Raw genomic sequence first — 24343 nt, forward strand, 5'->3', positions numbered from 1 at the left:
TCCTTCTGTCTGTCTTCTCACATCACAAACACACCTCACTGCCAATGTTACCTTTACTTTCTGTGTGTCTCGTTCACATTTGTGTGTTGTGACTATGAAGTAAATGAAGGCTGTGGTCCTCCCACACTTCCAGTACCCCAAATAGATTAGGAATTGCTCAGTCAGAGTTTAAAACTCCCACAAAAGGACACCACACACAATCTGAGAATATGAGATACAAATAGAGAAACACAATATAACAGTGTGGCTCCGTACATGTCATCTTTTATAAACCATGTTCTGGCATGGCCTTGTTATTGGATATTATATGTTACAGTACAGGTGGCCACTCCAAAGTATTTGTACAAAACTTCAGATATAAATTGTATGATACCTGGTACTTGCTTAATATGATACATAGTAGCAAAATGAAAGTCATTCCATTAGGGTACAAATCTACTTTAAATTAAATGCACCATCTTGAATTATTTGTTTGAAATTTTTAAGCATGATGAAATGTAATTCCTTAGAATTGGCATTGTGCAAACAGCGTTGGAGCTTTTGTTAGGATGAACTTTAGTGCCACCATGTGGCCCTGTCTTCAGCAACTGTTCTGAGTACCTGGGAGATATAAAGATTGTATATTCCCGGAATGTATATACGTCCCTTAATATAGTATTTTGTAGTACATAAATTACAGTACTTCACTAATCAAATAATTAAAATGTATATTTGCTCTTCCATAACGAGTAACTTTTGTATTCTATAAAAGTGGTGGATCGGCCAATTAGAGTTGTTCCTGACAGCTCAAGTCAAGTTCATGTGAAGTTTTTTTTACGTTATATTGAAACATATAATTAAAAATGTAACTGAAAATTTAAATCCGCATGTCTCTCCTTTTTTCTGTTATTTGAATACATCATTAAGTGTTTCTTTTAATTTTTATTTTGAGACCATTGCTTGGAAGATAGCTTAACATGCTTTGCCCAGACATTTTAATATTGAAGGGCTGCTGCTGTGTGCACATTTTGTCTAAATACTCCAGATACATGTTTTGTTGGTGAACTGATTTTCAACCTCTCATTTTGCAGTGATTGCAGTGATATATTGTGGCTTCTAGTAAAACGATTGGCTACGTTCTCATAATATCGATTTGGTTCATTTTTCCGAGGAGTGGGGATAGTTGGCAGAAGGATGCAATATATTTCTCTGGGGTTAAATTGAATTATATGTTAGTGCTGCAATTTTTCTTTTGTCTTTCATTTTGCTGGGGAAGAGTATAGGTTTCATCATTGTATAGGACCTAACTGTATCACAGGCTTCACAGCTTTTAAGCACCTAGAATCTAAGTCAGGTTCACACTTCATAAAGTAACGCTCTAACACTGCTGCTTAGCACCATAGCTCAGTGCTTCTTGCCATATGTCGCACACCTTTTGGAAATCTATTTAAACATTTCATGTGTTACAGGAATGTGTTTGCAATGTGTTTTCACCACCAGAAAGCTTTTATTCCCTTGGTTGCATTTTGTATGAGTGCCAGCAGTCCATTCTGATTTAAACTAAAATGGTCAAGTCCTTACAAGACATGATGTACTAACTGAATTGCTGTGTTAATGTCAGTGATGACATTAAGTAGTTTGTGATAACATTACATTATTTTTTTTATTTTAAATATATACTAAACGTTAGTGGATACTGCAAACTATTTTTATTCTAGTTCTAGCTGTTCCATAATTGCCATATATTGAGAATCAGAAAGCTCCATTTACTGACTTATTAATTGCCACCTTTTCACTGTTACCACCCCTATCGTAGCTTTAGAAGTACCCGTAGATTTACTTTGCAGCTACTGATAGCACAGATACACAGATAGCAACCTAAAGCAACAGGGTTTCTGTAACTTTCCTTTTCTATCCAAGAAAAAAATGCTGACCCTGCATACATATACAGTCATGTGAAAAAAATACACCCCTTTTCAACTCTAAGTTTTATGTATTATGACAAAAAAAAAAATCATCTGGTTCTTTTTGTTGTCATCATTGTCCTGTTGCACACCCAAATTTCAAGCCAAGCTTTAGCTGTCGCATAGATGGCCTTAAATTTGACCTTAGACAATTTTAGTATACAGAGACGTTCCGTGTGGCACTGTAAGGTGCCCAGGTCCTGTTGTTGCAAAACAAACCCAAATTATCACCCCTCCACCGCTTTATAGTTGGTGTATGTGCTGATATGCTGTTTGGTTTTCGCAAACTGTGGTGCTGTGCATTTTGGCCTAATACCATCATTTTAGTGTTGTCATTCCAAAGACATTGTTGCAGAATTCTTGTGACTTGTTGAAATGCAATTGTGCAAATCTAAGCTGTGTTGTAATGTTCCTGCAATCCTTCCCTGTCCCTGTTCTGCCACACTGCGTTCCGATCTTCTTCTCCTCTTGCAGGTTCTGATTTTCTTCTCCTCTTCTGGGTTCCGATCAGCTGTTTTGATTGGCCAGGCCAGGATGACCTAAAACCCACAGGCATACTTGCCTGGCAAACACTGGCTGTATACACAGATCAGCAGATAATGATCAGATGGGTTTGTTTTATTGCATTGGGTGATCACTTGTCCTTTCTGCAACAATGAACCTGTCTGTTAACAAACTTTTAATTTTGGTTCCGCTTTAAGTTCTGACTGCTAAAAATAAATACACCTATTGTTCCTCCAACATAGCAGTCTTTTAATGACTGAATAATTCATATTTAGGCTTAGGCTATTCAGGCTGTTGATATTTTCTTTGAAAGCCACCACATTTCTGCATGGTGGTGCTTTAAGAGGCCTAAACATAGTTCCAACAAATATTAACTCATATAAAATGCATATAAGTAGAAAAATACCATTGCCAGAATTCAATATTTGTATGGCAGATTTACAGACCTAAGAAATCCTTTGCATTTTGTTTGTTCTATCTTGAATGTTGACAGCACTACAATGGTTAACAATGGTAATCAGGCTTACTTATTTGAGAGCAAGATCACTCGTCCAGGTATAGTTGTCACAATCAGGTTTATTTATGAAGCATAATATTGAATAGTTTTTGGTCATGTTGTCATCCTGAGCTTCATGTTCAGTTGGAATTACATCATTTCTGCTAAATAATGAATAACAAAAGGCTTGGATCCAATGAAGGATAGATGGAGGAGTGGACCCATGGGAAGGTGGTAATATAAGCTGGTGGGAGCAGGAGAAGAGTGTTCCTTATTGAGACGGGAAATGAAGATCTGTCTCTCGGACAAATAATGATGTATATTCTCTTCTGTGTAATTTGTGTAAAAGAGAATGAAGGAACACTCAAATGATATGGAACTATCAAAATATATTATCTGTGTGATCAGGTGTTTTAACCTCTGAAATGCATTTGTGTTATATTTAACCCAATCATAAACTATTAGATTTCCCTTTGCACTTTTCTACATCTCACTTTTACAGTACTGACATTACTTTCTTATATATGTGAATAGTATGGCATCTCTGTGGAGCCAGACTACTGTGAGTGGACAATATGACAGCTGGAGAAATGGCACCCAGCGTGGTTATGAGGAATATTCACAACCCAAACCTATCTATCCTAGTGCATGGATCCATTATTATGAATGACAGAATATTTACGTGTCTTAGTAAGCATTCTAAATTCCCTGATCATGGCCTCCCTTAAATATATGTGGGTACTATTATTCTTTAGGGAAACCACAGGCACAATGACTATAAATGAAGCATTCTTTGCTCTGCGTGGAAAACACCACAAGGTATCACCGTTACATGGCTTTACAAGCAGCACATCAAATATAATGTCTCATTACAAAGCATTTCTTCGGTTAAAATCCATACTCCTCTTACTTTTATAGGGCTCACTGAGAAGATGTTAGCAGAAAACAACAAACTTTTAACCTTTATTAAAGACTAAACAGCCTTATGTTTCTTACCCACCTGGGATGATCTTCAGGGCAAGATGTAGACTACAATAGAACGGTTTTGAAGTGGCCTAAAATGTTTTCTTTTGACATTCACTGCTCTATAGCTTCCAGAATCTTTCTTCTGTTGCACAGTGCTGTAGAAATCTATATTCACACTTTCTGCTCTAGTTGTAGGCATTTTCTGTTATAGTACCATATTCCCACAGCAGCCACCGTGCAGAGGCATAAGAGGCTTTGATTTCTCTGGCAGTTTTCAGCACATTATTTTTCATTATAATGACTGCTAAATGCTGCAGCAGGATGTCAGTTTTTTATCACTGCAGAAAGCAGGTGCTTTCTCGTGACATTTAACTAAAATAAAGCAATGCCTGCCCTTTTTTTAGACTTAATCCATGCTGTGATGGTTAAAGGAGCATTTAGTCTTAAAGAAGCATTTTTTTCCTTTATGCATTTGTTAACATGCTACAGTTTTGTCTCCCTGGTAAAGCTTAGGGATGTAATTTCTGTGACACAAACACATTCACTATTTCTTTTTTTCTTTTACACAAGGCAATTCAATTGTTTCATTTTAATCCTTATAGACCACAGATTGCAAGTTTAGGAAATGCAAAACAAGCATTAATTAATACTTTAGATTGTACTTGATTTGCACAATATTACATTTAATAAACCTGAGATCTGTTTTGTTTATCCAATGTTGACTGCAAACAACAAAAAGAGGAATAGTGGTATATTTAAGCAATGCTGGCTAAAATTAAACATTTAATTATTAGAGCTGATGTACTCACTGTGGGTGAAAATGGCTTTGTAGCAGTCAAACACAGGTGTTATGTAGCGTGTAACCACCAGAGGGCGGCATTGAACCATACAACTGAAAGCCTCAGAAATTGTTTTTGTTGTAGGATTTTATTATAATTATTCAACATGTTTGTACTTAAAATAATAGTTGGTAAATGATTGAAAGTTTTAAAACACCCAGCTCATCTCTGAATTATGTAATTGAGTAGCTCTTTCTTTTGAATTTCACCCACTGACTTGCTGGATTTGTGAGTTCATGTGTTAAATTTGACTTCACATGGTATTTAAATTTCAGAATCAGCATAAACCTTAGTGTGGGAGGCAAGCTTAACATAAACTCCTGAAGAACTACGAGAGTGACATTATTAACAAATGGGACATACATTTAAATACCATCCAAGACAAAGATGGATTATATTAAAAGGTTTTGTTTTGTAGGAGTGCTGTTACCTCTTAATGTTTTTTTTCTCACTCTTTTGAACAAATGATTATTCTCATTTAGTTGTGAAGGGACATGCTAAATAATTCAGTTTCCTGCACAGATGACCCAACAAAACCGAGTAACACATACAAATGCAAATATCTTCTGTGATCAGATGTGTGGACAAGAAATCGCAGCACCAGAGTAGGGAAAACAAGAGTCTTTTCTTTTACAGAAATCAACGGAAGAAATCAAACTTTTACTCCATGTCAGATACCACTCCAGATTCCTATCACAACTTATTTGCTTTGTCTGTGGGAACATTTTTTTGATTAAATCAAAAGAAACGGATCCCTAGCATTATTTGGCAATCGTTCTATGGTTATGATTAAGCTCTCTCATTGTAATAGATAAACTTGTCATGATGCTGCACAGAAGGGTGGGCATATGGCAGGTTACAAACGAACAGGATTCCAATGTGCAGGCTGTGCTATTCGGGAACACAATGCTTATGTTGGGGTGCGAAGATGGGCAGCTGTACAACCATGTGGGAATAATTCTACATTGGTAAAAATGAGGAATATATCCTTATAATTAGGATGAAGGAAGTGCACACTTTAACTGAATTAAAGGTATATACCAGGAGATTCCTCCAGTTCAGCGGTATCCTATACCCAGCACAGCCACTGGTCCATCCTCCATTTATTGCCCTTCACACACTTTATTTCACAGTATGAATGGCAGAGTTACAAGGCTTCTGCAGGTCACAGAGCTATTTTGCTGTAGTCATAGTATACTAATATACTACAGATTAGCACTTGTAATATCTGTCATTTGTAAAGCAAAATCTGTTTTCAGTTTTAATGCAGTAGTTTAGCAGTTGAGAAAGGGAAAAAAAAGCAATATCCAATTAATATTAATGACCATATAGGACCACAATTAAAACTAAAACAAATTTCAAACTATTCAGTCTTTTTTTAAATTGAATTTTGTGGCCTACTGGATCAAAGATATTGTATAGTGTATGGGTAGCTTAAAACGAAGCTAAGCACGCTATACTCGCCTATCGCTGTTCCTTTGCAAGGTGCCACCATCTTCCTTCCTTCCCTTTTTTTTTCTTGGAGACGATTTTAATTGGCTGTGCTAGGATGACATAATTCCTATGAAGGTGTTTGGGAATTAATTTCTGTCACGTGCGATTGAAGCCAGGTTTTCCTGGTAACCAACGCTGAACTGTGCATGCAAAGTAATATGGTGGCGCAGCAAGTTTGACAGCTGGTCAGCGATCATCTGTACCTTTCTACAGTAGACACCTGCCTGATCGTGGGTTTTTCAAAGTGGGACTTTAGTTTCACTTTAAGTTGATAACATTAATTTGTTTTGTTTGCTTTGATAGTACAGTGCTTCCTGGATTTCTTTACTCTCTTACCAGTTATGAGGCCTGGCACCTTACAACATTTTATCATGCCTATTCATTGCCGTTTTTAAGCTAATTGCAGACCAGGAGAAAATGTCTTTTTTGATACCCTATTAGATGTCTACTGATGGCTTTAGTTTGCTTCTCCAGTTTCCCACCACATCCCCAAAACATTTCACTGTCATTTTAATTGTATGTATGGGTAGCCTGTATCAGTATTTTTGCACAGTCAAGCTGATTTGTTATGTAGATATTTTAAATTTGCTGTTTAAATAACAGTTTTTTTATACTTAAATTTTAGGTAAGGACGAAGAATTTCCCAAAAAGCCTCTGGGTCAAGTTCCTCCAGATCCGCCACCAGTACACATGAATCATGTTATGAATGGTCAAAAGAATACTCAAACAAAACCATCACAAGCAAAACCTCAAGAGAAAGTGCTATCTCCAAGCAAAGCCCAGCAAGTGTCTCCAACTGGAGAAAGGAGAAGAAAGAATTCTATTGAAAAGTCTACCCTCAAGTCATCAAAAAGAGGAGCTGCTGATTTCCGTGCAGAGCAACCCAAGCAGGACCAGCATTATAAGAAATTTCCACAGCCCAACACATTGTCTCAAGACAACATTAAATACTATGATCATGCTGCTGCTAACCAAAACTCAAATGCAACTTCAAGTGCATCTAAGGCAATCGGTCCTAAATGGAATTTGCCTTCAGATTCTAAAAATAAGGAGCTTCTTCTGAAGCACATGGGTGAAGTAAAAGTTGCTCCACCTGACTATAATGCCGCAATCCAGGCTGAGAATCGCTTTGTGACTGCTAAACATAAAAATAGGATTACGGATGTGGGTAATAAACGAGGGTCAAATACATCGCAGTATGATAATGTTTCTGGAGGTGAAAATGAAAATGACAATGTTGAAAATTCTAGGCATTCAACAGACCTCTCCTCCACAAGACATGTGATGTACACCAGTGCTACTTCCTCACAGCATCCTTCTAAAGGCTCCAGTCCAGCGAGATCAACTGAGAATAATTCAGGAATGAATATGCAAACACATTCTCCAATACGGTCTCCACTATATCAAGGTACTGAAGATGGGTACAATCAAAGACAACCTCTACCCCCATATTACGGCAGCCCTCCTTTTTACCCAGAGGGTGGTAAATATTCAATGAGCCGTTTAAATAATGAACCGCATTCACCAGTAAACTGGCCTAGTCCATCTCAAAAATCTTATGGATATAGTTTTGATGTTCCTCCTGATAAATTACCAGCAATTTCAAGTGTTAGACATAACCCCGGTATGTCCCCCTCTAGCAGGATTGAAGTCCTGCCTGCAGATGAAAGTTCCACCCTGCGTTTAGGAAATTTTAACCATAAAGAAAACCAAAAGTATATTCTTCCTCCAATAGACTATGTTGCAGACCACGCATTCTTCCCTGATTTATCTTTTCAGACATTTGGACAGCCCTTAAACAGAGAAGCCTCAAGAAGTTATTTGTCAAATTTACAGAGATCTCCAGACGCACATCCACCTACAGTTCCAGTCAACAGTTTTTCATCTTTGTCTGTTAACAGCTCAGTAAGACCAAGAACTTCTCCACAAGAGGATCATGGAACTCCACCACACTATATGCATTCCAGATCTGGAGTGGCTTCTCCGGCCTACCGAAATCGCCGCGACGGTTTAATAATGCATGAGTCCGTAATGCTCTGAACAGCAGTCTCTTTCTGGTTCTCTGGAGACAGCCTATTTCTTTGTCTTTGGAAGAACATTTCAGATGTAAATCTTTGGGTTGTGATAAGAGGTCTGAAGTAGATAATCATAGAGAGACATCAACATGCAAACTTTGTTAAAAAAAAATGTATGGGAGTAATTGCTTATAGACTTTAGGCTCTACAGTCTAGATTCCTAAAAATGTAGCCTATTCTGTACATACTATTTGGAAATATTTATTAAACTCTAGCTCCAGTACTTTAGTGCCTGAATCTAGCCTAATCTGTTTGCTATTGGTAAAATATTTTAGTTGTTTCAAGTTTTTTGATATATACGTGTTAGGAAACATGTACAAAAAAAGTGTTTGGTTTTTTTAATATAAGAATGCAGCTGGGAGCAGGCTGAAGATATTTATTGCACCTTTGATAGCATTCAAACTAATGGACTCTTGCAGTTCCCTCTACCTGTCTTTAGTAATTCCTTTTTAATTCTCTTTACATATTTATATAGTACTGATATATAATGCAGGACTCCAAAGTTCTTAAAACCATTTCACACCCATTGTAAGTTATATTCCAATATCCCATTTGGTCATACTTGCATTACAAACATGCAAGGTCCTTTATAGTCAGAAACCAGATATCTTCTGTATTTTTAGGTAGTAATGGTGCAGAAAACCAAAGTACTCAGAGTAGTTCCAGGCATGATACTGTGTGTATCCTTACATTCTTCTCATTTTTACTGGCTGTATTCAGCAGTATGCAGGATAGACCTGTCTATTGCAAATATGATCTTTCTTCTTTTAAAATGTTCTGTTTGATATGTAGATATTTAGTGAATTGAATTAAGAATATTTTTGTCTTCATAAAATAGTGCAGCAAAAAGTGCTGTAAATAAGAAAGTGCTTTATTTTTAATAAATTAACCTACTATTCAGCTCCTTTTAGGATGACATGATTCTTACAGCATCCTTTAATGCACTTGTCAAACTTTGTCAGTGCTAGATGGTTCAGCAGTAGCTGCTATAGATTCCGCCCAGGTTGTTTTAGATTTAATGGTATGTCTTCCAACAGCTCCAATCTGCTAATGCTGTAAAGTTCTTTATTGTAACCATTTGACACTATGCACTTTAACAATATTGATTTTGAAAGTGCTGTACCAGCTGTGAGATGTAGGTGTTGAGTGCATCCCATGCAAAAAAAAAAAAAAAAATAAAATAACAAAAGCTAATGCAATAAGGTCAGAGCATCTAAATTAAAATCACAGCACACCCAGATGACTGCAGATTGAGTGCATTTCCCCTAACTCTTTTACACATAACAAGCCTTTCATAATAATGGGTTTAATATTTAGCTTTTATTCTGTGCTTGTTTGGAAAAGTAACAGGAACTATTAGGATCCAATGCAGGTTTAAAAAAAATGTAGCATTTTTGATAAACTAGATGAGTGTTGCATTGATTCCAATGTCTAAGGAAAAGATAAGTACGCATTTCTGGTAGCAGAAAGAGCTTGGCCTGGGCAACAAATGGGCAGACATGCCTTTCAAAGCATTCCTATGATACTGTGCATGGTGCCTTCTTTACAGATACCTCTGGTCCACTTCATTAGACTATGATGTTTATGACTGTATATGATTCTTACTTCTCCTTACCAGATTACTGGCCTGGCATGTTGTTCTACAGATACTTAGTGGTTGCAGTGTTTATGCGAGCTCTATTGAGTTGAACTTGAAAGTGTTTATCTGATTATCCCTCCAGTAATCACACTATTTTCATCTTTCCTTATTTTCTTACATAACACTTTCCAATTGCTTACGGAATGGGTAAACATTACATGGGAAATGCTATTTTTTATTCATTATTTCTTTCTTCTTTACTTAAAGTCAAACCTCTCCCCTTCTTCAGTAATCATACACTCTCCTCCAACAGCATGTCTAACTATGTGCCTTGGCTTTTAATGGCTTAATGTCTGCTGTTTTATCATTACATGATCACACCTTTTATGAACCGATGCATTGTGTGCTGAAATGACACTAATAGTTAAGAGAAGGCAAATCAATCTGAATTGTCTGCTTTATTTCCAAGTGCCGAAGTGAGTGGGTTTTTAGCTACTTCTGATTGACACATTTTTCATTGATTTCTCTCTTTCTTGCTCTCTTTTTCCTCCTTTTTACTGTTCTAGAAAAAAAGTATAATTTTAGTCATTTCGGCTTTCACATAACAGCATCACAAACCAAAGTAGCACTGTACTGCCTTGCTAAGCAGGGAAAACACACAAAACCTTAATTATATATATAAGTGTTAATGTTACTTTTCATGTTCAACATAGCTTTACTTTTTCACCTTTCTGGCAAACTTGATATTGTTAATCAGGGTAGCAAAATCTGTTTTTGTAAATTACAGTTATTGCATTCATTTTTTCACTTATAATCAAACGTGCTCCTAAAGTATTTTGTGTGCCCACTTTCTGGACTGATTTTGCTGTGCCATTTGTGAACTACAGACACATACCGAGAGTTTAGGATTTCAATACCTATCGGGAGCAACTGACAACACCACCAGCCAATGGTAAAAATACAATCTGTGTACCTCAACAAGCTGTTTTGCTAACTGTTTTTGCATTCATTCTTTTTACATAGTCCTCATAAGTTTGGGGAAGAAGCAAATTGTTTAGATTCCAGTCAAACCCATAGTAAGAATAAATTTAAACCTCATACCTAGTCTGGACTAATCATAGTGCAAATAAGAATATATATGTTATTGGTAATGGATTCTTTTTGGGTAATGTGAATGTTTCAAAAGCATGTAGCAAACAGTAATTGCCTGAACCAGCAGGGAGAGTGTAGAGTAAGAAGGCCTCTACAATTATTAGCTCATCAGCCACCTTCAAAACACCTTGTTTTTTATTATGAGCTTATCTAGAGCTTATAGATTGGTCAGTTCAAACTGTTTTGAGCAACCCAGACCTTTGCATATCTCTATATTATTAAAAAGGCAAGAGTTTACCCCTTTAGGTAATCTTGATATAAATGTATTCATAGCACTATTTATTACTAAGTTAACTTATAAGTGGGTTTCAATGATGGTTAATAGTAGGGACCACATTGTGCAGAGGACTCCTGAGGTTGGTTTTTGAAATACACATACTTTAAAGTGGTGTGTGACTGTAGATTATAATACATGCCACAATGTGCAGATGAGCCCTTAATGTAGGTATGTGACATGCATACAGATTTGTAAGTACAAAAACTGTACATAGTTGTCAGGGCTAAATGCTGAGGTACATATATCTTTTGTCAGACTATATTCATCCTAACAGAACTCAATAGGATCATTTACATAATATATTGTTTTACTGCCCTATCTTATAATGTCAGATTTGTCAGAAATGTTTAGTGCTTCACATTGGATTATGAAGGCTGTGTTTTTGAGTAATATGGTACAGATAATATAAGTATGTAAAAGAAGATTTTACATAGTTTTTTAGTGTTAATGTAATTTCTGTATATGGTGGGTTATTGTAATCCTAATACTGAATGTGTTAACCGGTTAACTGAACACTACACTGAAACAAGTTACAAAATTCATATTGTAATCTTTTACTGGTTTCATACATTGCTGACTTTTCCAATAAAAGTATTGTGTGCTTATTATGTACATAAAATGGGACTGTTAACAACAGTGTACGTGCCCTAACTGCAGACCTGCGATTCCCAATGAAGCTGGGCAGTATACATTTTTTGGGCCATTACCATAGCTCTGAAATATGTATCAGCAATGTCAAATATTGTAGATTTGAATGTATAAATATATACACAATATTTTCATATTTCATCTGCTACAGTTTTTAACTGTTCTTTTTAATGTGACTGTATTTTTTAACATGTTAAAATTAACATATTAAGTACATAAAGACTGTGTGTGTTATTTGGATGTACAGATTGTGTTCTTAGTAAGGGGAAAATCTTTTGTTATTTGGGGTAAAGTTTGTATCAATAAGAGTCTGTGTAAAAAATAGTGTTTGGTGAATTTTGAACACAATAATTGCGAACCCTTAAGAAAATTTTACACATTTGTAGATACTTGATTGTATGTTTACCTATGTCCAAATACTATCACTCTGACAAAGAACCCCATTTTAATTATTTAAAAAAAAAATGAATTCCTAAAATGGTTTATCACAAGAAAACTGCTCTTAATATAAATACAAATATATATATATATGTGTGTGTATATGTATGTGTGTGTATGTCTACATTTATTTTACTAGGTTTGACATTGATCCATTCCCTGCCCTAATATAAGGTGTTTATTGGCCACAAATGGCATTGGGTCAGTAATAGCCCTAAAGTCAGGTAAATTAGGCCTTGATAACAAACTAAAACTAACTCAAAGACCCAGGGAAAGGTTTATGGTTTTTAAAGTTAACAGCAATCCGCTAAGGCATATGCTTATACCCAGGATTTTTGAAGAGTTTCCTTTGAGGTGGACATAATAGGTTGCCACAACCAACTTGTATGCATGCAGTGAAATCTAGGAATAAGGGTAAACACCCACTGTTAGGAGAGTGAAATCTGATTTTTGTTTCAATCAGGTTTAATAAAGTTTTTATAACAAAAATACAACAATAAACATAGGTAAATAAACGTGAATGTGTATAACAAGTGGATATAGCATACAAATAATGTACAAAGGAACCAAAGGTAATGTCCATGAGTAACAACATACAATCCGTTACAGATGATGTCCAATGTGAAATCAGATTTTTATTACACTTTGCTGTCAAGCAGTTTTGGATTAAGGAGAAAATGGCGGGTGTTCTTTGGAAAAACAAAAATTTCAGGTGCAGTTTCAGTAAAGTAAAGATTTCTTATCCAGGTAAAAGATGCTCTTCCAAATGTTTAATTAGGTTTTATTATTGTTTTGTTTTGAATACGCCTCCTTTTGTGAGGCATGATTCTCTTAGATGACTTAGAAGACCAACATGTCAAGGTGTGTCGACTTTCTTTTATCCCCTTCAGCTATCACTAGTTATAGATCCAATACCTCCTGCTGACTTGTCCTCTACATTTATAAACACATTGGACATTTCCAGCACTAAATCATGTAAATAGCAGGACATATATAAAGCAGAACTATGGTTAAAATAAAAAAATCACACTCTCCTTTACGTTTGCAGAGCCCCTGATCCCTCCAGAGCGGTCTTCAGTTTGGTCTTGCAACGTCACTTCTGCACTGGGTACTGCCATCTTCTTTCTTCTTCTAGTTTTTCTAGTATGTCACCTAATCTCACATTGTGCAGGTGTGAGATTGGGTGTCATAAGCCTGCTGTAAATGGGAGGAAAGTAAATTGCTGATCTCCCGGCACATGCATGAGACCAAATGGGAATGACCACTGTACACTTCATTGGATGAGAGCAGAGCAGGGTGCCGCTTGCTTGTCATCTCCTCACATTCCCTATTTACCAGAATAGAATGGTACAGTCCTCATTTGATCATCTCTCAATAGAAACAATCACAAAAATGTGGTTTTTATGGGCAATCCTCTGACGTCTGTACTGGGCTTTGGAGAGTTTTACTGTAATTATATATGTGTATATTTTTTCAAAGTGGTAAGTGACTCTTCTAATCAAAAATGCCTGGATTTTTTGCCTATAGAGCATAAAAGCAATAAACCCTCTTGTCAATGTGTGATGGAAACATTTGCTAAATCATATCAACACTGTGGGCATGTGTAGATAAATGTGGTTTGGTGCGCCCTTGTGACTAATAATTCTGTCTCAAGGATTGCATTTTTTGGACATATGTAAAAGATGAAGATAAAATATTTACAACTGTCATGCTAGCATAGGTTTCTTTGGGAAGAAAAAAAGCTATTACAAGTCCAGTAAATAGCCCGTTTCCATATTGTCAAATAACAAGCAATGCAATTGAAGAGAAAAGTTAATTTTCTCCTTTGCATTGTGACCTGTCAGTAGTGAAATACAGATTTCTGAAGCTGATAAACTCTGAAGTGTATAAGAAAAGGCTCATGAGATCAGTTCCCATATCTACTTTATACCCTAAGATTCGGCACACACTGCAAACAAAGGATTTCCTTTTCCCAATTTGACTTAAATTAATCACCTTGCCTAAGCTCAGATCCTTGTTAGTGTATAAAAGATGCTTTTATATTGCTGAAACCAGGCAAAATATGCAAACTGTCAAAGGCAAGTGTGAATATTTGAATCTGACAAAACTACAGAGGCAGGCCAGTAGAGAAAGCCTCATGACATATCCACGAAAACAAAATTCCTTTTCTGCCTTTTTATTTTCTTGAGAACACAACCTTGTTTGTTTTTTTATTGCCAACCTGTGGATAAAAGTAAAGCTAACAGCAGTTTCAGGTAGCTGATAGCACATCCTGTTTCTGCAGAAAATCATCTTTGTGCTGCCCACAGTCTTTCTTCCTGGTAATCAAAAATAGGTAGATTTTCTCTTTGCTCATTCTGCATTCTTAAGCAATGAACCAGCACTGCCTTTAGCTGGTCGGATCATTATCACACAGGGCTCTGCCTATTATGAATATAACTTTGGAAAATTAGTATACCCAAGTTGAGTGTCTCTGGGCATTGCAGTGCTGAGATGTTTGATGGCAGCTTGTGGAGTTGGTGGCTTTTTGCTGCAGTTACCTGTGCATTTTCCCATTTTTTTTTTCAACAAGGTACTCGGGAGAAACAGAAAATGCAAGTAGATTGTTTATCATTAAAGAAACATAGTATGTCTTCTATGCAAAAAAAATTGCAACATGCAATTCTGGCATATTCCAGGATGAATGACTTCAAGCATAAACCAAGAGTTCGTTTATCCCAGCATAGCTAATCTAGGAGGCTGAAATTTTGAACCCAGAATGTAAGGCAAAGATGCAGGGAAGCTCACAGATGTTTCATCATGGAAGGTTAGGTGAGTTTAGTTATGCTTTATTAATTTTGCTTTATTAATTTTGCTTTACACTTTACAACCTTGGAAATACATAAAGACCATAAACAGCCTTGACATTTTCTGTCCACATACTGGACAGAAACACTAAGCGTTAGTCCAGAACAAATTCTGCAGTGTAAAAGAAATTGTGATGCTTATTAGTAATATCATATGCAAAAAAATAAAATTGATACTGCCCAAAGCTTATATCACTATGCGCAGCATTTAATGAAAATCATCTCCTATTGGAAAAAAGGAAAACTTGTAGTTGTTGGAGTGGCAGCAGAGCAGAAAAGAAGTTTCCAGTTACAGGAGCTCTTACAGAAGTGTTGCACCCCAAGATTGTTTATAGAGATATGTGGATAAATATATCCACTTCACCGCATCGAAGGGACAATGGACGGGGGGGCCATCTATCGTCAAATCTTGGGTGAGCACCTCCTTCCCTCAGCCACGGCATTAAAAATGGGTCGTGGATGGGTACTCCAGCATGACAATGACCCAATACACACAGCAAATCAACAAAGGAGTGGCTCAAGAAGAAGCACATGAAGGTCCTGGAGTGATCCAGCCAGTCTCCAGACTGGTTGATAGGGATCAAATACTTTTTTCACTCATTACAATGCAGATCAAGCTCTCAGCACTGGGTTTTTGAGGGTCATTTTGTTGTTATTCTGTCTCTCACACCTGCAATAAACATACCATTACAATTATAGACTCATCATTTCTTTGTCAGAGGGCAAATACTTCTTTCCCTCACTGTTCATATAGTGAGATTTTGTTTTTTGTTTTGAACAAAAGCATCCTAAATTGATTTCATTTAAGCATGGTTCAGGTAGCCATTGCATTTTAGGATTTTTGTTTTACTGTCAGCAGTGGTTAAGTTTTATTAGTCTGTTTAGGTGGGGATAATTGAAGCTTTAGCATTTTGTTCCCTGCTGATGTGTGATCATTGATATCACCCAGACTGTTGTCTGTGTATTGACTATTTATGACAAGAAGCACCATTTGTTTTATCAGGTCTTTGTTCTTTTATACGTGTGCATTCCAGTCAGTCTATTGTTGGGGTAAAACTTGTGTTGGCAGGTTTAGCCTGGAGTGGCATAACTTTATCTTTATTCTTGATTTCTAGATACATTTTGTTTTGGTTTAAAGTTTTCCTTTAAGTGGTCACCTTGTATCAGTCATCTAATAAAATTTATTATACTAAGTTGCAAATTCCAGGTACCGGCCTGTTGGAAATGGCTTCCTTATTCAGTTAGGGAAGGTTTGTGTCAGCTTACAATCTTAAACATAAAAGCATCAATTTTGCCTCAGATGCTAAATTTAAAGAGTCTCCATGGGCATATGTGCAGGAATTATTTGATCAACAAATGAAGACTGGTAAAAAGAGTAAACTGCTAAAAAGCCTAGCTTTAGCAGGTATATATGCAGCCTGCATGGCTATGACCAAAAAAATAGATACATTGGAAGAACTATTACTGGACTCTGAAAAGCAAATGCTGAGAAAAGAAAATAACAACAGGGTTTTACAAGACAAAATACAGAATTTATTTGCAGCTTTTGATATGATCATGGCCTCTCATGAAGAGCAAGTTAAAAATTATAAATCTTACCAAGATAAAACAAACAAATACAGATTTATTAAGGAAAACTGATATTGAACATGATCACCTTAGTAGAGTATTCAAAGTTATCCAAGATGAGGTATGTGAAGCAAAAAAGGGTAAGACTATAGACCACACACATTGCAAATAGGGATGAGGCGAGAGAGAATATTAAGTTCGATCTCGCGGCGAAACGGGCCTTTCTCGCTTACCGAAAATGTAAGCGAGAACGGCCTTCAGATTCACAGAGAGGTCGAGCTCTCGCCAAACAGAAGGATATCCAGGGCTGCATCCTCTGCGATCCCCGGGCACTAGAGGTTAATTAACCTCTAGTTCCCCGGGGATCGCACACTCTCCTCAATGAATGCAGCCACAGCTGCAATCCTTGAGAAGATGCCCAGCACAGGAGAACCTCCTGACATTGTAATTTAAGTATCTCTTACAAATGATACTTTTTTTTATCTAAGAGATACTTATATTACAATGTCAGGAGGTATTCTCCTTTGCCGAACATCTTCCCAATGATTGCAGCTGTGGGTGTTATAATATCCAGATATCCAGATTTATGCAGATAATATTCATAATCAACAGAAGAGAACTGTCCTTTGACCTACAAATCTGCTGCCTACGTCTCATCATCCTGCCACACAACTTTCCAAAAAGTATGCCTGGAAGTTATAATGTCACAGGTAATGCTTACATTTCTCATGATTGCTTAACGATTCAAAGTATCGGTGCTCGGGGTTAATTTTCAGTATCAAAAGCAGTAACCCCGAGCCACAATCACCGTGAAATTGTGAATGTTGGGAACGCAAAGCCAGGAGACCCATATGCCTGGCAGACATGGGACATTTAAGGTGGGAAATCTAAAATAAGTATTTTTAAATGTACCGATTTGACATTTAAAAATACTTATTTAATCAGACCGCCAGGGAGGTAAATGTACTGCGTTTGGTAATTTGGGGCAATTTGGGGATTTTGTGCTAGAGTTTGGCTTTAAAAGAATAAGGAAAATTAATTATAGCAAATAGAAGCCTCCCATGATTGTGAAAATTTACTTCCCACCCAAACTTATCAGGGAAGATGAGTATTTCTCCTACCTGCCTACCCTGACAGCACTTGGGCCTTCACCTTTAGAGACCATTAGAGTCTGGAAAGGCAAGTATCTGTCAGCTCTTGGATGGGAGGGGTGTTGCCTGCTCATCCCTACTTACTTAAAGTACACCCCCAAATACACCAAAGTACACCAAGTGCTGGAGAGCATGCTGCTTAGTATCCAAATAGCAGGGGGATGCACACTTACATCTTATTCCAGCTGGCGTGGATGTGTAGGGCTCCTTAACTCTGGGAGTGGGGTATGGTAAGCCACAAGGGTTGTTTTTTATGTATTAAAATAATATTATTATTAAATTTACATTCATTTTGTGACAAATATAATGAATAGTAAAGCATCCCTATTGAAAAACAGGATTTTGCTTCATTTAATTTTTACATCTCATTTTACTCAATTTTTGATGGGCAAATCTCGTTTGATAATGGTTGAAAACCACCATGTAATGAAGAATGTGACAGACCTTGGTAGATAGTTGTGTGAAAGTTTAAATATGAGTAAGAATTTTTAAATAAACAATCATTTTCTGACTCTGGTTTAAGCTCACTGTTTGGTTATCCCAATCTGGTTATCCAATTTGTGAATGTTAACAAAGTATATTCACAACAATTAGTTCAGTTTTACACAGGCATTTTTTTCCCATTGTGTAAAAATTTGCCTGTCTCAGCTTGATTAGAGGTGAATTAAACAGAAAAAATGGGTTCCGACTATACCCATATTGTCCAAGGTTCCTAAAAACAGTCCACAGAAAACAATTTCTAGTAATCTTTTACCAAAAAATAATAATGTAATTTTAAATCTCTTTGAAAAAGATTGCTTTTTACCAAAGTAAAGCTACGTACACACTTCCAATAATTATCGTTGGTAAACGAACGGCGAACGATCGTATAGCACCGATCCTGTACATGCAGATAACGACACGATCGTTCGCAGATATTGTACACACAATAGATGCGATCGTTTGAGCGATACAGGAAGTGACGTGCACGACAGGAAGTGAACGAACGTTCGTTCATCACGCATGCTCAGACCATGGACGATCAATGAACGACCGTACACACGATGGTAAACGATCGTCGTCCAATCCGATCCGCCGGTCGTTCATTTCCAGCGACTATTCTCGTTCGTCGGCGTCGTTGGTTACTTTTTTTACGAACGATTTTTGACCAATCGATTGTTCGTTGTTCGTTCGTCGTTCATTTCCAACGATAAAAATTGGAAGTGTGTACGCAGCTTTAGGCAAAACAGGGTAAACATAAAATACAATGGGGGAATGTGCTAACAATTACAGGTTTTTCTATACTTTCTACTTGTGATGGTACCAGTTGGACCCATGAGCATAGTTATGAACTGTGAATATGTACCAACCAATAGACAGATAAATTCTACATCTGCTTATTTCAATTTAGTAGTATATGTAGGGAATGCATCTGTTTAGATATCCCCTAATTTTTTTTTTACCTCATACATTTAGGACTCTTAACAAGAAATAAAAACTAAGGCTTAATTGAATACATTTTATATGCTGACCATGCAAAGGTATCAATGTACATAATAGCCTGGGCATCAGTGCATCAGCTATAGTCAGGTAGCTTTTCTAAAATAGCATTTCTACAACCGTTTCTTTCCCGCTTCTAAGCGCTACCTTGAACATTTAACGTCAGTTTTTCAAGCCTATATGTTACACCACCTATTGTGCTTGTCCTTACTGTCACTCACAATCCTCTAACAAGTGTCGCTGGAATACCAGACCCACTGACTAAGAAAATACACAGCAAGGGTTTAACTGACCCTCATTAAGTTGATAGCTGACAACTTGGCAGCAGTGAATTTTCTTTCTTTTTACTTATCACTGTGCTTTGTACAATCCCTGTCACTGTTTTATTTTCTGTTTCTGCAAGGTAGTGCTCAGATGTAGGAAACCACACAAAGACAAGCTGGCACGTTTCAATTTAAAGCTTTTTTGTGTATGAACAGTGACCCGGACAGTATTGTAATCCTCTTGTAATTACTGGTGCTGACCTCTACCCCTTTTTTCTATCAATGGGCAACCCGCTACAGCCAGTAATAAAAAGTATATACTGACCTTGTTATGTCTGCATGACACCACAGCTATGTGAAGGTGCTGTATTGGTTTCTATAGTTGGTTTTCTGTACTACGAAGTGAAAATTTATCTTTATTAAAGTATGTGAGAAAAAAAATGTATGTGTATATGTTACAAACAGACAATTGGCATTTTCAGAAAATTAGCAATGGCAGCCCATATCATTTTCTATAAGGCATTCCTCTGATATTATTCCATTAGTGTTGATGTTTCCTTATAAAAGCACTGTGATCAATCAAGTATTTTTGGAAATTTAGATTTTGTTGAAAAAGTTTAGAAATGCTTAATGATTTATTTACTAATGATTACCTCCCCTGTCAAAGTTCTCCCGCTGATTGAGTGGTCAGTAGGGCAGGAAGTGAAGTTTTTGTGGCTGTGTTGACAGGTGTTCTTTTTTAAATGCTGTAATTGCTAGTCAAATCCTATTTGTCCATTCTGTGTGCCTCCTTCCAATATTAGGAAAAAGATTTAGAGGTTTGTTTTATGGGGCCAGGAAACACTTTGCCCCCAAAACAAAGTACTATAACATTTGAAGCAAATATACCTTTTGTGACTTTTTTTGTTTGATTGTATATTCCTTGCAATGGCTGAAATATGTTCAACACATTGTAGGCTTGTAGTGTCCTGCCTGGATTTATTTCCCCCACCTCACCAGTGCTACTTGCTTTTCAATTCTTCAATCTCACAGTTAGCCTCTTTCTGCTTCACACTGCCTGGGATATAGTGCACGCTCTGTTTCATGCAGTTTTGCTATGATTACCCTTGTCCACAGATGACTGCTCATCTCCTTTTCCTCCAGAATATCTGGTATCTGTAAGATGTTCTGCTTTGGGCTTTCTGGATCTAAATGGAATTTACATCGCTAGCACTTAACTCTAAGAAAGCTGGACATTTTAAAAAAATAAAATTTTATCACAAATATCGGCGAACAACTGTTGAAATATGTTTGTAAATTGGAAACCTTTATTCTTCCATTTTGTATGATTCATGTAAATATTGATGTACAATTGGTTTCAAATATATACAAAATCAAATTACGTTCATGGCTTAACAATATACCATGATGATAAAGATGTAAAACTACATTTTTTAACTACTGTCCTGAAACATTTGTTTAATGTTTGTTTTTACACTAAAAAACATGGACAATGCTCTGTCTCCTGTTCTGAAATATCATACAAATCTTCTATTGGAGGCTTTAAATGGTCACTCCAATGCAGAAAGCCTATTCAGAGCAATAATCTGCAACTGCTATTTGTCTGAAAATGGCTGCAGCAAGTCAACAATATTGAGATACAAAAATCTTCCATCATTTTTTTTTTTATTGTATTTTGCAAAGCCGGGCATTTATGCAGATGTTACCACTTATAAACCATACCCAAAACCCTAGTGCATTAAAAAGGTATACTTTAATTCAAACCAATAATATGCAGTCATCCTCTAACAGCCATTGGAATTAAATCCAGCCTGCTTTGGCCAGCGGTGGGCCGCCTAATGCAGAGCACAGTAGATCAAAGGCTCAGGGTATGGGGACACAGGTGCATTCCTGCAAGCACATATGTGTGAATTGGATTTGATCATAGTCTGGTTTCACAACTTTTGGTTTCATAAGACTGATCCAGCTTTCAAATAATAAGAGAAGTGTAATCAAATCATTGCCTTTAAAAATCAAGCACTATTTGACTATCCCAATTTGGACAAAACATCAGGTTAACAAGAAATGTTCAGACAACCAAATGTTAAAAGATCTGCAAGGACAACAATCTGAGTAAAAGGTAACCATTAGTAAAAATTAAAAAAAATATCACAATTAGGTGTATGTTTGTTTTTCCTTGTACAAAAAACACTAATGATCTAGAACTCATAACATAAATGTCTTCTGGCTTTGTGCCGAAATCTGTGTTCAGAGCAGTAAGATCATTGCCCACACACCACTTTTGGTTTAGTTAGATAATCACTGTTTTGTCTTGCACCTGGGACTGGAGCCCACTTGGGAAATAAAGCACCCTCTGACCTGGCAACTGCAGAAGCACTCTCTATTAAAGTCACTCATCCGACAAAGACAATATTGGCCACTTCTTCATACTTTATTCGCATGTTGTTTAACACTATTACAAGAACATGGTTTATTCCCTGTCTGTACATAAATACCCATTTTGTTCTATTTTCAAGTGCATAGCATAGAATTCCACAATCTATCCTGCTGTTTGGCAATTACTATTATCCAAGCTATATATTTTCAGCATTTGCTTTTATATTCTATCTTTTCACATCAGCCCCTCTTGACTTTCAAATTGAGGTACAAGGTTCCCTTGTGTGGCTTATCTATCTTTCCTAACGCAATGAAGAAAGAACGTAACAGGACCTATAAATAAAAAGAAGTAAAATAGAAACAGACCTTGGCCATGATGACTATTTGGATTCCTTCCAATATTTCCCAAACAACAAACGATTGTGTGAGGGCAGACTCCATCCTAAACTCAAATTCAGTATTCAAATGCACCGAGGGGGTGCATAATACACATATTGTCACTGAAGTGCCCACGATGGGCTCTATCCCAACAGCATTCTACCAAAAATGGAAACCCAGGGTAATGTCCTTTAATTTTTTGCATAAGGAGGAAATGTAATAACATATACTAAAAAAAAATCCCACCTATAAGTGTTTTGTGTAAAAAGGAATACATGATACAAATGTGTTCCACCCCTGGTGGGCTAGGTGCTTTTCCAATAATTTCTCATTGTCACAGGGTCATAGCCTCCTCTTCCAGCTACAGACAGAAGAATACACATTATTGACCTTGTTCTTCCTTAAAAAACAAAAACGTAGGGAAATTATTGGCTGTTCCCCAAAAATTGACCTTAGACTGTGGTAATGACATAAGATTAGGGTAGGTGAAGCTTTACCTATTCATTGTTTTATTACTCCACCATTCACATTTGGGCATTGAAGGACCTAGTGATATAAATACTTTGCTTTGTGGGATTCCTGCTTTCTGTCCTTACTATGTAGGTTCTGGATTATTGTAGTGGGCAGTTTGGCTGGGAGTCATTGCACCCATATGTAATGTAATCCTATTCTATCTATAAATCAATCAATCAATCAATCAATCATCTCTTCTATTGCCCACTGAATGTCAGTGCAGTATATACAATTCTCCCTATAAAGTGGTCATTCCTAAAGCACCATTGTGAAAACCACAAAAAAAGTCAATAACGTGGCGTTTGTCTATCGACCAACCGCATTGTATTAGGAAGCTGGTGCTGAGACCTTTTCAAACCAGAGTGACATGCGGCACAAACAGAGCTATTTTGTGCTGTCAGCAGAGGAAATTGGAGGGGAATGGAGTTCATCTTTCTTAAATCCATAGGATTATCTGACAAATGCTGTGGGCTACACATACTCCAATACATTCAATAAAAGCTAGGCCCGTTGTATTGCAGCAGCAGTAATTAGATGAGCTGGACATAAATCTCAGATTTGTGTCATACCCATCAATATTGATTCTTATATATATTATTTTGTTTTTAATCTTGTCCTTTGGAAATGGTTTATTGTAGCTGTAAATGTCATTGAAACATTCAGCTGTTTAAATGCTCCATGCTGGCTGCCAGTATTGAATATTACTTCTCAGGGTGTACTGGTAGCATTCTTCTGCTGTGTGCAACCTTTGTGTTTCACAATACAATCAATTCATGCTGGGATTTTGTTCTCCTACAGTGTATGAAATATGGATCTAGTATTTCACTGAGGAGAAATGGCTTTGTTTTACTTTTATTTCTTTTATATTATGAGATTACATTCATGATGGTGCTTTTACAGGACCTTAGCCTCATGCTCTACATCATTTATAAACTTGTGAAGTGTTTACAAGCACTGTGAGTCCTTTATTACTTGTATGTAAAACAGAGAAAAACTTAGAATAGATATTCCTCACAACTGTAAACCAAAGATGACCTAATTATTCTCCATGCAATTAAACTGGTAATCAAGTAGATCTACACTCTGATAGGATAATATTTAGTTTTACAAGCGAACTGTGTATCATAAACATTTGGCATTTTGTTTTAATTTTGAATATCAGTGCTGCTTTCTGTCTAGAATTAGAGAAGTGAATTATTAGGGTTTTCATACACTTTAAATTAATAAATACATTAATATGGAGGGAAAAACTAGGCTTCCTTTAGAGAATATTGTTTTGTGAAAATCTTTTCCTTTCTATGTAAACTATAAATAAAGTGATGTAAAAAAAACACATTTCTTAATATATATTTCTATA

At 36.5% G+C, this 24343-nt stretch overlaps 1 protein-coding gene across 1 annotated transcript in view; it reads left to right on the forward strand.

Annotated features, from left to right (window-relative positions):
* Positions 1-12503, forward strand: part of USP6NL (USP6 N-terminal like) — a 92305-nt gene extending 79802 nt beyond the window's left edge. Inside the window, exon 14 of the mRNA XM_072401790.1 lies at positions 6868-12503. Coding sequence (XP_072257891.1) covers positions 6868-8282 — 1415 coding nt within the window. The 3' untranslated portion in view covers positions 8283-12503. The remainder of the gene's footprint in view (positions 1-6867) is intronic.
* The last annotated feature ends 11840 nt before the right edge of the window (positions 12504-24343 follow it).

The sequence above is a fragment of the Pyxicephalus adspersus genome, chromosome 2 (assembly GCF_032062135.1).
Source record: "Pyxicephalus adspersus chromosome 2, UCB_Pads_2.0, whole genome shotgun sequence".
Classification (NCBI taxonomy): domain Eukaryota; kingdom Metazoa; phylum Chordata; class Amphibia; order Anura; family Pyxicephalidae; genus Pyxicephalus; species Pyxicephalus adspersus.